Genomic DNA, 16,887 nt, shown 5'->3' on the forward strand with positions numbered 1-16,887 from the left:
AAAATGACGCTCTCTCACTTGACACACCTCAACCTTAATTGTGGTATCTTTTCTAGCTATGACTACCTTGTCCACCACCTGGGTTATGAAACAACCTGTTGATAGTCAAATGGCGGATTATCCCATCAGGTGAATGCACCATCCGGGTGCGTGTGTACAGCTGTTAATAGCATTTCTTTTAATGTAAGAATTGAGGAACATCTGTCCCAGCTGCACACTGCGTCTTTAAGCTCCGCCGACAGTAAATTAGCACGTCGATCAACTGTCGCTGTCCGGTGAGGGTGGTGCTGAAATCAGAGCGCTGTCTCCCTCTCCTTCTCCACCCACCCACTCACCCACCCTCTTCTCTCTCTCTCTATCTCTATCTCCCCCCCCCCCCCTCTCTCTCTTCTCTCCCCTGTCTTTCTATCGCCGCCGATCGACCGACACTTGCAGCCATTTTCCGCAGAACGAACCCAATCATGTCGTGAGGAGAAGCTCGCTGGTCACCTGGGCAGAGCCAGCAGCCAGCGCCGCGCGTCCCGGTGGTCGCACACAAGCGGGCGGGTAGGCAGGAAGGCAGGACCCGGTCAAAATGGTGAAGAGGAAAAGCCTGGACGAGAACGAGCCGGAGTGCGGGAAAGGAATACCGTTTCCCATCCAGACCTTCCTATGGAGGCAAACCAGGTTAGTGCAAAGCATCAGTGGCAAATGATAACAGGTGTTTGGCATTGCTGGAAATACGGAGGATCATTGATATGACAGCAAGCGGTGTCTGATACATGAAATGACATCTGCATTTCTAACCCTAAAAGGCGTTCAAACAGATGTTTCGTGTTCTTCTAATTCAAGCTGTGTATATGTGAGGAGAGAGTCAATTTGATGTATTAAATAGAGGGGGAGGCTGCATGTTCATTGCAAATGTGAAGGGCTGAAGATTGCATGATGTCACACCTGTAAGACAAATTAACACTGCAAGTGGGCCAAGGGAAAAGAAACATTCTGTGGATTATCTGCAGTGAATTGGATGGTAGCGCATGTTTTCTTGATGACATTGAAGGTTTAACCTTCATTTATGTTATTAAAATCTCACTGGAGCATGTTATTTATACGTTTCAGTGCATTTCTGCGTCCAAAGTTGGGAAAACAGTATGAAGCATCTTGCGTGGTAAGTAATTTCATAATGCAAATGTGCATGATGCAGTAAAATAATCGCCCTCTACTCCACAGTAATCTCTTTTCACCTTAATGCACCTGCAAATCAAGTGGGCTCTTGATTTTGCATTTAGCAAATTAGTTTTTCCCCTTGTTTCCTCCTATTACCCCCGGAGCCAGACCTTTTCGGAAACTCATATTCATAATGACGGCTTCTCCAGATCCCTTCGGATCTAAACAGAGCTGCCTCTGTCTCTCCCACAGGCGCTGCCTCGCTCGGGGGCCATGTGGGACATTTAGATAGTCAAAGAAAGCAGCTTTAGATCGTGGCTGATGTCTCTTTTTCTCCCTCTCTCTGGCTGCCTCCCCAGTCCTTTGAGCGGGTGCTGGTGGAGAATAAGCTCCACGGGTTGTCACCGGCCCTGTCAGAGGCCATCCAGAGCATCTCCCGGTGGGAGCTGGTCCAGGCAGCGCTGCCTCATGTACTCCACTGCACCTCCATCCTGCTGTCGAATAGGAACAAGCTGGGTGAGGATGTCCAGGACACACATTAGCACCGCTCCAGGCATCGAGCTGACAGCCTTCTCAGGGTTATCCTCATTCAACAGAGCACCCAACTTATGTTCTTACAGTCAGAGGACAGTTACAGTACAGCCAGGCAGGGCAGTATGCCTGGAGTCTTGTTGGAAACAAAGAATAGAAAAATCTGTCTTTGGAGTAAACCTAATATTCACATTACAGATTTTAACACACTGATATAAATGCACTCAAAGAGTAAAAAAGATATGTCAGTTGCATTTTAAAATTCTTATTGGGGTCAATCTGCCTGCTATTTTCTCGATTGTTGACGATAACTCTGTAGGTCTACAAAAATAATAACAAGAAGAAACATCACATTTCCTTCCCCTGAAAGCCCCAAATCAAATTGTTTTATGTTTACCAGCACCAAAGAAATACAGGTAATTAAACAAACAACATTAATTCAGCTTAAAGAAGTGTTATGTGATGGCCTCTATATCAGAGCGCTTCTCCTTCTTTGTACTGTTGCTGTTCCTGAAGGTGTCTCGCCTCTCTTCTGCTTTCCTTTGTAGCGACTGTGAAGTCTTTTTTTTTTTTTGCTGAATGTTACAGCTCAAACGTCAAAATGGAAAGGAATCCCATCCTTACACCTGGAAATTGGACCCTTGAAAAATACATTTTTATATATGAATTTATGCATTTACTATTATATATTTTTATTAAAGTAATTATATATATATGATAATGATTTGAAGCCCAAGAACAGGTCGAGTAATTCTTTAAACCGGCTGAAAAATGACCAAAACGTAGATATATCATAACATATAGCTCCAATGATACACACACAACACCAGAGCTTCTTGCTGCCCATTCATCACCTCACTAAGCTGCACTCACCATTAACCCCTGACCTCTGCCCCCACAGGCCACCAGGACAAACTGGGCGTGGCCGAGACCAAGCTGCTCCACACGCTGCACTGGATGCTGCTCGAGGCCGCCCAGGAGTGCAACCACGAGCCGAGCCTGGGCCACGGCTGGTCCGCCGGTAGCAGCAGCAGCAGCGCCTTCCTCCAGCCAGTAGGGAACCAGGGATCATCCCCGGGGGCTCCGGGCTCCTGCTCTGGCTCTGTCCTCGGGGGGTCTGGGCTGCAGCACAGCGGGTCTCTGCCAGAAGAGGATGAACACGCTCGGACCAAGCTGTTCCACAAGAGCATGGCGACGGTGGAGCTGTTTGTCTTCCTGTTTGCTCCTCTTATACATCGGATAAAGGTATTTACCTGATGGAACAAAACATATTCAGCCTCAGTTTGGACTCTTATGAGAGAAAAAAAAAAAGTTTCTATTGTAAAAGGAATGATTTTCTCTGACATTTTAAGCAAAAGGTTCATTCAGCTGTACTGGAAGATATAAATGGCTCACATTAAACTTCACATTGATCTGTGTGTTCTAACAACTACAAGGGTCAAGCGACATTTCTCGTGGGATAGCGCTTGCTTCTCCCAAGTTGTCAATAAATTATTCTATCTATTAACCATAAATCACCCTACAAGAATCAGAAACCAGGGAAATCTGGAGACACTTGAAAGTCATGAAACTTGTTTTGCACATTTAAAAAAGGGGCCTACACTGCCAAAAATCCGAGCAAGTCAGCTGAATGTAGTGTAATTAACAACAAATACATTTTCTAATGACTGAATTTTTGTGTGTGCAAAACTGCTTTAACAGAATTCACTCTTTGTTTATAGGAGTCTGATCTGACCTTCCGATTGGCCAGCGGTTTAGTGATATGGCAGCCAATGTGGGAGCACCGACAGCCGGACATCCCTGCCTTCACTGCTCTCATTAAACCTGTCAGAAACATTGTCACAGGTGGGGAGGGAGGGGGGAGGAATCCTTACTAACAGCTGTATAGATTCCCTTCAAGAGTGAATCTATTTGTGTTTGTTCCTAATTAAGACGTGTAATCCGCTATGCTTGTCTCAACAGCCAAGAGGAACTCCCCAGTCAACAACCAGTGCAGCCCCTGTGGATCTGGCAACCCTGGTCCCATGGTGAGTGTGCATTTTTTTTTTTTCATAGCTCAGATACTGTGTGGTTTTGCGCCACGTATTGATTGAATGTGTTCAGGAAAAAGTGTGAGGCTTTTTCCCCCCTCCCCCCCCTCACAGCATCCCCTTGAGGGTAGCTGCTAATATTCATTAGCACGAGCCATCCGGGAGCATTAGGGTGGTTAGCCGGGGTCAGGACAGAACCCTCACTCCAACCTCAACGCCTGTAATTATCAGGATTTATTTACGCTATCTGTCCATCTTTCTATTACCCGCAGGGCTTCCAGGTGGTCTGTGAAGCCGCCCAGTCGGATTCCTCCTCCCCCTCGGCCGGTGAGCAGAGCTGTCGCCGTGGTAACTCTGTAGAGAAAGGTGGCCCTTCCCAGCAGCAGCAGCCCCCGCCGGTGAAAGGCCCTTCCAAAAAGAAGTGAGCAGCTTTAATCAATTTAACCCCCGAGAGTCAGTGAGACGGCAGTCATGTGTGTGTGCCATTGATTTTACATTTGGACGTCATGTTGAAGCTTCGCGCTAAATCAAGCCTGTGGTTCGACAGCAGGAGGAAGAGGTGTCATAAAGAGTGAACATGCAACAAGGACACTGCGGATGGGAAGTGTGAGCATGATAAACCCAAAACACTTTTCATTAAAGGTTTTTTTTTTTTTTTTTTACTTCCCCACACATGCCGTGACCCTTTTTTTTTTTTTTTTTTACTTTCGTCAGAACACTCTGTACTTTGAAATTGAAGCTTTATATGCTTTGGCTGGTTTTGTGACACAACTCCCATGCACAAGTTCTTGCAGAGGTCATATCCAAGTTTAAAAATCTAGCAGCATGACAACCCTAGTTATCCAATGGAGCTAATTCATGCTGAACTGCACCAAAATGTGCTTTTAAAACACATTCACTTTATTCACACAGCAGAATCTCGCTTTGTGTCCTTCCCAGCATCTTGACTGAGTGAAATCATGCTGTGAAACCATCTATTAAACATCAGAGTAGTTTCATCAGGATGAAAACACAACTTAACTACTTTCCTGAAAGCTTTTCCAAATGAATAATTCCTCCGTGATGCACCAAATAAGCCAGTTGTGTGACGAGCGATTTATCAGTGACCTGCGCTGACACCGAGTCGGTGCCATCGTCTTGTTGATGGCTAAACATTTCTCCCTGCGGCCGCGTCTGTCGTAACGCACTGCACACTGCACACACAGCTCGCTCCACTCCTCGCCTGTCAGAGAGCAGGCGTGTGTGAACAGCTCCTCCTTCCCCCTGTGTAAATATGTAGCTCCGAGCAGTGCTGCCTCTACAGTCACAACACACACGCATGCACAAACAGAGCATCACACAAGCATCTGACTTTTGCCCGCAAAACAGGGTAATTATGCTGAAGTAATGTGCTACATGTCTGATGCTGGCAGTGTCCCTGGCCTGGCGTGACATGGCAAGGCTTGATCTGCTCTGCCCACGGCAAGTCTGGCATTTTCTGGACTTTAGTGCCAGACTAAAGGCTCAATCTGTGCTTGATTTGGCACGGAGCAGGCAGGTTTGACCGGCTTGGCTGGAGGGAAAACAGAAGATGTTTTAATGCCTTTCTGTTCCTTTTCAATATCGGATGCCCATCTGTACACTAATTACTGATGTGATAGGATTCTTATTGTTGCACGGCCGTGTTTATATCTATATATATGTTTTTGGAGCATCATTTCTGGTTTAAAAATGAGAGAACTGCAAGAATATGATCCACAGTGCTCTGCAGAGTCTTCAACTGAACATGTTCATCATGCACATTCTTCGGGGGATGTGTTTTGTCCTAAAGTTCATCATGCCCGATCTGTCATCACCCCTGAATCACCCCAGAAAATGTGGGTGCAAAGCATGGCGGAGGTCTGTGAGCCATTCGTTTGCTCATGGCTCGTCATTGCTCCACTTGTTCTGACAACCAAACTCCAGTGCTTCTGATGATCCCCCTGACAGCCAGCAACCAGCTGCAAGTCAAAATAAGCCTGACTCCCCCCTCCCCCGAGCTAGTGTTATTCTGATACACTCAAGCACCAAAAGGGGGTTTTGAGCAGCCGCATGATTATGCAGGAGAGGCAGAGGGGATTTATCCCTCTTGTTTTGCAGCGCACATTCAACAATGATGGATTAATTGCTTTCTTGAAATGGGAATTTGAGCTGATGTGTGGAAGGAAAGTGAGCTGAATGCAAATGAGACATTCAGTAAGAGAAGATTTTGACTTTTCTGGGGATTTGACTGTAAGAAAGTATTAATTTGATGCTTTTTAGGCTCAAGAAAAGGGGCGGGGCTTCTGATCTTTCACGTTACATTACACTCTCATCCTCTTCTTCTCGCACCTCTGCACTGTGACACCCCAGATGAAATCATCCAGCTCCTGTGATTAATGCAGCTTACTCATCCTGCATCGCTAACGCTGGTGATGCTGATGCTGAGGCAGTTTCCATGGCAACCCATGGCTGCTGCAGCTCTCCTACCGCATGGAGTCGGGGGGCTGGGCCTCTCCTCACCTCTCCTCTCCTCTCCTCTCCTCTCCTCTCCTCTGAGAGGCCCAGGGTGGCTGTCGTCACTCGGTCTCTGTGGCAACCTGACACAACAGCAGAAGGCAGAGCGTGTGTGTGTCTGTGTGTGTGTGTCTGTGTGTCTGTGTGTGTGTGTGTGTGTGTGTGTGTGTGTGTGTCGGCTAGACGGTGAAACATGATCCAGCCTGCCTCTGCTGTCCGCTCTCGAAGTGATTCATGTAGATATCGACCATCTCTTCCTGCTCCATTTATTACGACGGCTAAGATTAAATGCCGTCCCCTCTGTTTCCTCCTCCCCCTCTCCCCCCCCCCCCCCCCGTCTTTCTCTCTCTGTCCCTCTCTCTCATGGTATCAATATGTTTCTCCACAGTTAGGGGCGCTCTACTGCTCTCCAGCCGCTGACCTTCATTCAGGCTTATTTATAGTGGACTCACGTAGGCTTAGGCTCCCTCTCTCTCCCGACGATGCTGAAGGGGGGCTCTGCCCTTGTTTACCATCCTCCTTTGATGCATTATTAATGAAGCAGTGTGGCGGGAGTTGATGACAGACTAATACAATAGGAAAGGCCATAGCATAATGTAACTGCAGTGTATGTACAGCGTGAAAAGACTCCAGTTTGTGTTGCTTTGTGGGCTTTTTTTTCATGAATTCTTAATTGTCTATTGATTATCTGATGTCACATTTCACTGACTTCCAGTGCCTCCTTATTACCCATTCACACGTCCTGCTTACTTGTGACTTTTTGCAACACGTTTGACTTGTTTGAATTTGCAGTGATCTCGTTGGCTATAAAACAACATAATCATAATCATTTTCTGGTGTAATCTGATCAGTCAGATCAGTCTTGTCTCTGTGTGTGCATTACTTTCAACCTTAATATAATAATCAAAACCGTTCAGTAATAAAAGACAATCACCCTGGACTATGTTTGTCTCTTCTCTCTTCAAGGACATCAGCCCCTGCCGGCCTGCCCATCTCCCTCGCCCAGCGAGCGCGCTATGCCACTTATTTCGACGTAGCCGTGTTGCGCTGTCTGCTGCAGCCGCACTGGACGGAGGAGGGCGTGCACTGGGCCCTGATGTTCTACCTGCAGCGTCTGAGGCAGATCCTGGAGGAGAGGCCTGAGAGGGTACCTGAGCCTTTAGTCACGCCTCTGCCTCGGCCGCGCAGTAGCTCCATGGTGGCTGCCACACCTTCTCTGGTCAACACACACAAGACTCAGGTGGGGGAATGTTTTCTTTTTGTGTGTTTTTATATGGTTTAAATTACAAAAAAAATGCATTAGTCCAGGCTGCACTGACGCTGATTTCTTTTTTACCCTCTGCTTTGTCTTGCAGGATATGAGCCTGAAATGCAACGAGGAGGGAAAATCTCTGAGCTCTGAGACGTTTGCAAGGGTTTCTCTGACCAACCTGCGGCGACAGGCAGTCCCTGACCTCGCCTCCGACCTGGGCATAAACATCTTTAAGAAGGTTGAGATTCTAACATGCAAATTTAAACTTGAGCGGATTCAAATACGACTAGTACAAGCAACATTTTTGCTGGATTCTTTTTTCTTGTTTTGTGTTTTGTAATTTCCTGCCAATGTTTATTAAAGTGTTTAGAATTTGTATTTTTTTTCTACTGTAAATTCCAAAAAGAGGCTCAGAATACTTTTTTTTTTGCTAAAAGACGTACATCTAAGAGAATTGTAGTTCTCACTGGGAATCCTTTTTTACGATCAAGTTTAAGAATCGGCGTGAGGACCGTGAGAGAAAGGGCTCCATCCCCTTCCATCACACGGGGAAGAAGCGTCAGCGCCGCATGGGGGTCCCCTTCTTGCTCCACGAGGACCACCTGGACGTCTCGCCCACCCGCAGCACCTTCTCCTTTGGAAGTTTCTCCGGCCTGGGGGATGATCGGCGGGCTCTGGACCGCGGCGGGTGGCAGGCCACCATCATGGGTAAGCAGAATGATGTTAATAAGGAAAAAAAAAAACAGCATGTCACAAGTTTTCAGTCTTGATTTCTGTTCTTTCAGCTCCCAGTTCGTGAGTCAGAGAGATCTGTCTGGAGTGATTTAGGTCACTTCATTTAGGTTATTATCTCAGACCTAGAAGTGTGATTCAAATGCTCAAGGCGGAGAGACATTTTGTTTTGGGATTTAGAGTTTGTAACCCTAAGAGCCTCCTTTCTATTTATTACCAGAGTTTATCAAGCCACAGTGCCTATCTGCTGCTGCTTTGATTTAGCTCATGTTAAATGTCGAGAGTTTCAGGAAATGCAAAAAGAAGCAAATATAAATTTGATCTCCTTTTTTTTTGTCCTTTCCAGGCAAATTCACCCGGAGAGGCAGCACAGACACGGCGGCAGACGCCGACAGCCTGAGCGCAAAACACTCTCACTCCCATCATTCTCTGCTCCGAGACATGCCCGACCACTCCAACAGCCACAGCGACAACACCGTCAAAGAGGGTAAGGAGAAAGAAGTCGCACACATTCCTACAAAAAAAAAAAGAAAAAAAAAAAAAGGCCTGAATAAGTCGGAACATTTCCAAATGTAAGCTTATTTATTTTTGACTAGAAAGAAGGATCACCGTGAAAGCATCGGCTGTAAAAATCAAAACCAAGGTGACAGTGTTCCATTTGCAACATTTTTCAAATATAAAATACAAAAAAAGAAAAGTATAGTCATGCAACTTTCTATCTGCTACATTACACTTCTTGCTCTACTGAGGCCTGGCAGGCAGAAATAAAACAGGATTATATAACAGATAGAGTTCTGCAATAGTGCTAATTAACATCAAAAAGGGGGCGGGCTTTGGACGCTGCTCCACACTGCCTGCATTTTACTGATAAACATGCTGGCTTTCATGAATATTGTGTCCAGTAGTGATTATTATTCATAGCATGCCAAGAAAAAGAGAGGACAAGAATTGCTGCATGTGCAGATTCTAACCTTGTATACAAAAAATATCATGAAGCCTTTTGTATCCAGTAAAGGTGAGGGTAACATATTTTAAGGTTTGCACACCTGATATTTTTAATACATCTAAGAAATATTTCCAAACAGTTCGATCCCAGATCTCCACCATCACCATGGCAGCGTTCAACACCACGGTCGCCTCCTTCAACGTTGGCTATGCCGACTTCTTCACCGAGCACATGAAGAAACTCTGCAACCCCGTCGCCGTCCCCGAGCTCCCGGTGGAGCCTCTGGCGTGCGCCAACCTGCCGCGCAGCTTCACCGACTCGTGCATCAACTACTCGTGTCTGGAGGAGGGGGAGAACATCGAGGGGACCAATAACTTTGTGCTGAAGAACGGCATGTTGGACCTCACGGTGAGTTCTTGCTCATTCAGTTGACGCTACAGAAAATGAAGAACATTTAAACGCATCATTTCTCTCTGTCGTTTTTTTTCTAGGCTGTCTTGCGGGCTCTCTACGCCGTCCTCAGCCACGACATCAGCTCCAGGATCTGCGACGCCGCCCTCAACATCATCGACTGCCTGCTGCAGCTTGGCGTGGTCCCCGGCATGGGGAAGAAACTGTCCAAGCAAGGGGACAAGGAAAACCAGGAGGCACGTGCCAAAGACTCCTCCAGCCAGTGCCTTGGAGGCGCTCAGGGAGGAGGGGCTGTCCCCGGCGCGGGAGCAGGCGGAGGAGGGGATGGCGGTGGAGGTGGAGGAGGAGGAGGAAGCGGTGGAGGGAGTGGACAGGGGAGCAGGGATGATGTGAAGAATAACAAGGATAATGATAAAAAGGTGAGTTTTTACGATCCAATCTGACTGATATTGAAACATTTCAAATGAAACACCTTTTTGATCCACTCCTCGTCCTTTTTCATGAAACAGGACGAGGGTTCCGGCTTCAGCACCCACCGCCTGGCTCTGACCATGCTGATAAAGATAGTCAAGTCGCTGGGTTGTGCCTACGGCTGCGGCGAGGGGCACCGCGGTCTGTCTGGAGACCGCCTCAGGATGCAGGTCAGCCTCTTCTGTTTTTGTGTGTGCTGTTTCCACTCGTCAGCACACTTCTAATGCTGAACATACTATATTCATTTACTATTAAATATTAACCGTATTGCTTCTGAGGTGTTATTAAAGTTGCATGAAAGCGAAACAAATCCAACTCTGGATCTGAGCTGAGATTCTAACCAGGGATGTAACAATACACCAAATTCACTTTTGGACATGATCTGATTTTATCATGTTCTTCTACTTTTTTATAATCTTTATAAAACCTGAGATTGAAGACATTTTCTGAATAAATCTGGCAACAAAAATGCTGAATATCTTTTCCACTAATAACATTTTCAATTTGAGGTGCATAGTTACTAATTTAGCTGCTCATGTCAAACAAGAGAAGCCAAAAGTAGAGTAAACAAAACCACCACAGCCGCTATCTTTCACTCATCAACATATACTATCCCGTCATGATACTGATATACAATGTCGAAGAAAGCAGCCAAAAGACTACTTCAGGTATGTTTTTTTATAACTCAAAGTTACTTTATTCCTAACATTCACTCTTCCAATTCTTCTCTCCAAGGCCCAGAACTGCCTGACCAGCCTGTACAAGCTGGACAAAGTGCAGTTTCGTCAGACAATGCGCGAGTACGTCAACAAAGACTCTCTCAATAACATTGTGGACTTCCTGCATGCGCTGCTGGGCTTCTGTATGGAGCCCATCACTGACAGTAAGTATGTGGTGCAGCTGCGTCTGGGACCGGCTGCAGGTCACAACACACAGTACATCCGCCCCCCCGATAGCAAAAGCACAATAAGAGTGCAGCAGGGTTTGACGCCCATTTGCATTGAATGCTGAAAAGAATCGAGTTAAAATTGATGCTACAAAAGAGTTAGTATGTTGTGTCATAGGGATGCAAATAACAAATTATTCTAATTATTATTGAATATAAAATGATCTCAATTTAACGATTTATTGTTTGGTCAGCAAAATATCAGAAAAAAAGATAAGAAATCATTCTAGCAGCTCTGGCAAAAGTAAGCATGCACACATGCTCCCAATGGCAGTGCTTACATGTAATGTTGGCATTATTAATAGTCTGTAACAATGCAAACGTTTGCTAATTTTGCATTGCTTTTGTCATAACCAGATAACATTCCCATCATGCTCAGCTACACTTTGCGTGTATTGCAAATCAGCAAATGTTAGCATGCTAACAGGCTAAAAACAATGAGCTTAAAATAATGAACATATGAGGAAAAAAGCTGCTTAAAGTCAGTTGATGTGTGCGTGTTCGCGTGGTGGATTTAGGTTAGTTTTAAAGTCTCGTTAACACAAAATCAACCTGCTGGTGGTGCTAACGGATGTCTTTTAGGTATTTAGGTTTGGACCTGACTGGACAAACCAAATCAAAACTTTTAACAAACAAAACTTAAACTCATGGTGGCGCTAGAGGACGAGTCATATGGATTTTTATTTTCACTTCTTTCACTTGTTTTTAGATATTTCCTTGTGGACAAACTCAAACCTTTGACAAAAATCAAACCTCCTGGTGGCACCTAATGAAAAGTTATGGGATTTGTTAGTACCACAGTTTTTAGTACCAATGAAAACCTTTTACCACAAAATCAACCTTTTTTTAAAAAACTTTACAATCTTTACAATCTTGAAGAAAGAATCTGAAGGATTTTCAATTTCAATGATTTCAACAGAAAAGTCTGGCGGCAAATTTCATACATAAGCGTGGTTGACAAAGCTGAATTGTACTGCTGCTGTCTCACCCCGCACTTTGACTTTGCATTCCAGCGCTATCTCTGTTTATATATCTGTTTTTTCCCTTCCTCCTTCCACTTGTCTCTGCTTGTCTTTGTCCCTTTTTTGTCGTCCTACTCCTCCTCCTGCTTCCATCCCTCCTCTTTTTCTCCATCCACCTTGAGCTGAATCCTACCTTCCTTACTCACTCATCCATTCTGTACACTTGCCAATCCAAAGCTTTGCCCATTACATCTCTGCTCAATCGGCGGCTTTATTGCTGAGCATTGAGACACATTGTACATGCCAATTCAGTTTTGCACTAAAATTCATTCAACTGTTTTTATAATCATCAGAAGCATATTAAAAAAAAACAAAAAAAAAACTGTACAATTGGCAAGTTACTGAAATGATGAGTGTTTTCAATCTGAAAGTGATCAGGGCACCTTGTAATGTTTTATGGAGTGTGTGTTATATTCACAATCTGTGTGTGTATCCGGTCCGCCTCCGCTCGGAGGTGGGGGTGCCTCGTCCTTTCTGACACGGCGTACATGTCTGTGCTGGTCTGATTGTCAATCAACTTGTGCCCCGCCTCTTTTCTCTTGCAGAGTACGGCAGTGCAGGTGAGAGGTCCAGGAGGGCGAAAAAAAGAAACATCGGTAGATACACATGATCAATAATCAATCAAACACAGTTAATGATATTATTAGCATCAAGATGGCACCCAATCAGACCCTTCCCAAAGCACCGCTTCCATTGCTGCACCCTTTACTCTCTCCGAAAGTGACAAAACTCGCCTGCAACTTCAAATTTAGGCTTCTATTTTTGCATATAGTACGATTAATCATACTGGACCAAGAGAATAAGCCCCTTGTTGTTGTTTGTTTTTGTACAAGCCTTAGTCACTTGCATGTATTCCTTATCCCCTACCCAGAATCCTTTTCAGTTTGCTTCTCCCCCGTATGCTTTATGGACCCTTTTTTCCTTTGCCCCTCCCCCTTGCCTCCCTGTTGTATGGGCTCACTGTTTTTGATATAAAAGGCCTGTCAATAATGTTCTGACTGAACCTCCCCCCGTGTGATCCGTGGTCTCTCCCGCCTCCCTGTTGCTTCCAGACAAGGCGGGCTTCGGCAACAACTTCACCACAGGGGACAACAAGTCGGTGGCGCAGAACATGGAGGCGGTGGTGGTGGGCTGCATGTTCAAGTCGCTCATCACCCGCTGCGCCTCCACCACGCACGAGCTGCACAGCCCCGAGAACCTGGTGAGTGGTGTTTGGAGTCATCCGTCCATCTGCCTCCGTGTTTGTTTTGTTTTTTTTCCCCCTGTAAGCCTCTGTGGCTTTGACTCCAAATATTGGCTGCACTCCCAATAGATTCAGATTTCTCTGATTTATTTTTGCAGGATGTTGTTGAATAATTGAACAATCATTTTCTCCTGAGCCTCAAGAACAATCATTAACACAGCCTTTGTTCATGCCTGGTTTAAAATGATGAAGTAGAGCTAATTAAATCTGTGAATTAAGACATTAACCTGGACTATTCTCAGGTCTCTTCTAGAACAGATCATTTTTCAAATTGTCAGTTTTTTACATATTAATTCAGACTATTAACAACTGATCTGTGGATAAAGGTAATTTGTCCTCCAACTGATGACAGCTACTTAATTTGAATGTGTTTTAGGTTATTGGCATTTTCTCTGTTGTGCCCTTTTGTACTCGTGCAGTACTTGAAATTTGAAGACAATTTAAGGACAGCTTCCCCCTGAAATCTGAATCGTGTAATTGGATGTATTCACAGTATTTAAAAAAAGAGTGCAACTGAAAAAACGCATTCGCACCGAGGTCAGATTTAAACATCTTAGCCGCCGTCTACTCACTTACCATGAGTCCAAAGCAGAAACTATGAAAAAGAACTAATACTCACACTACTACTCCAAACTATGGAACAGTTATTTTCAAAACACTCTGGAAATCTTTAAGTCGCTTTGGACTTAAAAACAGTAAATGCCTATACAATTCATAGCGTCATGGTGCACTGACCACTGAGTTGTTTTTGAAAGCCTCCAGGCTGGCATGACTTGTGTACGTTGGCGGAAGATGACACACTTTTCAAGGCAGGCTTTTATTATGGCAGCGATTCAGAGGCCACCCACTCACAAGCTGGAGCTGAGTCCTTCACAAACACTTCCTCACAAACACCAGCCGTTTCTGCATATATGCATACACAAACATACACTCTGTTTAACTCTGAACTTATATAAGCCTGAGTCTACGTCCGAGCTCTCGTCTTTTTATTTCTTCCACGTTCTCACCTCCCTCACTCTCGCTTTGTGCGCCGCCCTCCTCCTTCACAGGGTCTGTACTGCGACATCCGTCAGCTGGTGCAGTTCATTAAAGAGGCCCATGGAAACGTGTTCCGCAGGGTGGCACTGAGCGCGCTCCTTGACAGCGCCGAGAAGGTCGCCACCACCAAGAAACCCGAAGAGAAGGAGGAGGCCAAACAGCACGGACCTAGGAGGTACTGGCCAATCAGTGGCCAGAAATGGTCTAAAATGACCCCATTTTTTCCGTCCAATCACAAAGAAGTAAAAAAAAAAAAAAAAAAAAAAGAAATACATGGAAAAGGCGTCGTAGCTCTGCTTATCATCACTGCTAGCTGTTTTTGAGTTTTTTTAAGTTATTTTATGTCCCGTCTGCATCTGTTTTTCTTGCTTGAGTGACTGATTGATGTTATTTGAAAATGATGAAACACTGCTTTCTGTTACTGCAGAAAATAGCTGAAAGCTCTGATTCTCTGCGATATCACTGAAAATGTATGGCACCCTGGGAAAGAGCCCAGTTACAGACGCTGAAGGTTCACATTTCCATTCCTAAATTTGGATTCATGAAATTTGCCTTAAAATTCAATCTGTTGTCCGCTGCGTGACAAAAACGTCATAAATCAACTCAGACGAATCAATTCTTGATCTTCATTTCTAGAAAAATCTTAAAACTTGAACGACTCTCTTCTAGTGCCTTAAGCTTTGTTTCATTCTTTAGGACTGTAGGAATAACTCGAGAGTCACATGATTGTATCAGGCCGCCTGAGCGCTTTATTTGTGTGTCGGGGGTGTGTGTGTGTGTGTGTGTGTGTGTGTGTGTGTGTGTGTGTGTGTGTGTGAGTGCAGGTCAGAGGCGGGTGTGTCCGGGGAGAAGGGTCAGGTGTCCAGTGCTGCAGATGAGTGTCGCAGCTACATCTCCAGCAGACCCCCCCAGACCCCCGAACAGTGAGTGCCCACCCCATATAGCACCATGTTTGTCCTGTTCAGCGTCCATTTCTTTGTCCGAAAAAAGAAAAAGGAATTAAATCTGTCAAAACGACATTGGTAAAAAAAGAAAAAGGTGCTGAAAGATATTTACATGTGTTCAAGTCCTTCCACTTCCTCTCCCTCCAGTGACGAGCAGATCCCCGGTGCTCTCCTGGGCAGGAAGGACTTTTGGAGGAAGATGTTCAAGTCGCAGAGCGCCGCCAGCGACACCAGCAGCCAGTCAGAGCAGGACACCTCGGAGTGCACCACCGCCCACTCCGGCACCACCACCGACCGCCGCTCCCGATCCAGATCCCGTCGCATATCCCTCCGCAAGAAACTGAAGCTGCCAATCGGTGAGAGAGGTTATTATTCATCGCTCAAAAGTTTATCTCTCACAGTCTCTTTGAAATATTAATGAAGATTTATTGGAAGCAGAAACCGTTCAAATGTGTTTAAGATGCTGAGATATTTCCATTTTATGAATGCATGCTGTATGCATTCATTCTGTCTATGCAAATGAACGCTATTGCACAAACAAAAGCACCACTAGACAGAGCAGAACAGCTTTATAGCCGTTCGTTAGCTCAGTATTATATCTTGTATCTATTTCCATGATCATACCTCATTGCATTGTCCCCTTTTTAAATTCACTGTGAATTTAAACATGCTGTGTTTTATGTCTATCATTGGAACACTGCCCCGCCAAGTCCGAGTCCCTTCATCTCTTTGGTCTGTTCTGTGTTCCGCCTTTGTGTCCCAGCATGCCGTAGGACATCTCGCCATCCGCTCACTCTCTCTGTCTTACGTATGTGGTCGTGGAATCATCTTCACACCGTGTTTGTGTCGCACTCGTTTGTGTTCGTCTCGGTGTTTTCCGGACCTGGTCGAAAGCGTGTTTGTAAATGATGCCAGGTGGATGAAGCTAAGCTAATTAAAAAAAAATTGACTTTGAATCATGGATGCAGAATCGTTTTTTTTTTTTTTAATCGAAAAATAGATTCTCAATCAAATCACGACCCCAAGATTTCAAAATTGAATCGTGAGACACCCAAAGATTCCCAGGCCTAATCCTCGGTATCTGATCCTCTTTGACATCAGGAGAATCGCAACGCTGAAAGGCTTTTGCGGCACAGCGAAAGCATTCTCGATAGATAATTCAAACACAGTGTCGTATTTGTCGTGTGGTTTTTTTTTTGCTTGGAAAATAAATCTGCTTCTCATAAGAAGACAGTAAAGGTTGCCGCCTCATCCATCTGACGCGTGTTTGCAAACGCCACTCTACCGTCAAGTCAGCTGTTTGTACTTTTTTTGAATGCATCTTCGTCTGTTGATCTGTGAGTTTGGATGCCCTGTGTGCTCGAGAAAAAGCTTTCCCCAACCCTTCAGTGTGTGCATGTGTTCTTGTATTCAGGATAAAGTGTCCAGTGTTAATCTCGTTCTTGATGGTGTGTCTTCAGGAAACTGGCTGAAGCGATCCTCTCTCTCTGGACTGACGGACGGTGTGGAGGATCTTCTGGATATCAGCTCTGTGGATCGACTTTCCTTCATACGTCAGAGCTCAAAGGTCCAGCGAAAAGACGTTCTTACATTCATTTTAAGATGAGAACAGAATAGTATTTAAGTAATAAACACAGATGAAACAACAGGAGAAATCAAAG

At 45.1% G+C, this 16,887-nt stretch overlaps 1 protein-coding gene across 4 annotated transcripts in view; it reads left to right on the plus strand.

The window, feature by feature from the left end:
• The first annotated feature begins 406 nt into the window (after positions 1-406).
• The window catches only part of LOC109984199 (unc-80 homolog, NALCN channel complex subunit), a 39,268-nt gene continuing 22,787 nt past the window's right edge, over positions 407-16,887 (plus strand). For 3 of the 4 annotated variants that reach the window (XM_065951785.1, XM_065951786.1, XM_065951787.1), the window contains exons 1-21: positions 407-666; positions 1,099-1,147; positions 1,506-1,662; positions 2,579-2,922; positions 3,399-3,522; positions 3,640-3,704; positions 3,980-4,128; positions 7,188-7,461; positions 7,577-7,711; positions 7,965-8,181; positions 8,552-8,692; positions 9,291-9,559; positions 9,643-9,981; positions 10,072-10,203; positions 10,769-10,916; positions 12,547-12,597; positions 13,054-13,202; positions 14,294-14,457; positions 15,107-15,205; positions 15,374-15,582; positions 16,687-16,793. In XM_065951785.1, coding sequence (XP_065807857.1) covers positions 575-666; positions 1,099-1,147; positions 1,506-1,662; positions 2,579-2,922; positions 3,399-3,522; positions 3,640-3,704; positions 3,980-4,128; positions 7,188-7,461; positions 7,577-7,711; positions 7,965-8,181; positions 8,552-8,692; positions 9,291-9,559; positions 9,643-9,981; positions 10,072-10,203; positions 10,769-10,916; positions 12,547-12,597; positions 13,054-13,202; positions 14,294-14,457; positions 15,107-15,205; positions 15,374-15,582; positions 16,687-16,793 — 3,414 coding nt within the window. In that variant the 5' untranslated portion in view covers positions 407-574. The remainder of the gene's footprint in view (positions 667-1,098; positions 1,148-1,505; positions 1,663-2,578; positions 2,923-3,398; positions 3,523-3,639; positions 3,705-3,979; positions 4,129-7,187; positions 7,462-7,576; positions 7,712-7,964; positions 8,182-8,551; positions 8,693-9,290; positions 9,560-9,642; positions 9,982-10,071; positions 10,204-10,768; positions 10,917-12,546; positions 12,598-13,053; positions 13,203-14,293; positions 14,458-15,106; positions 15,206-15,373; positions 15,583-16,686; positions 16,794-16,887) is intronic. The other variant, XM_065951788.1, reaches the window with a different exon arrangement.

The sequence above is a fragment of the Labrus bergylta genome, chromosome 24 (assembly GCF_963930695.1).
Source record: "Labrus bergylta chromosome 24, fLabBer1.1, whole genome shotgun sequence".
Classification (NCBI taxonomy): Eukaryota; Metazoa; Chordata; class Actinopteri; order Labriformes; family Labridae; genus Labrus; species Labrus bergylta.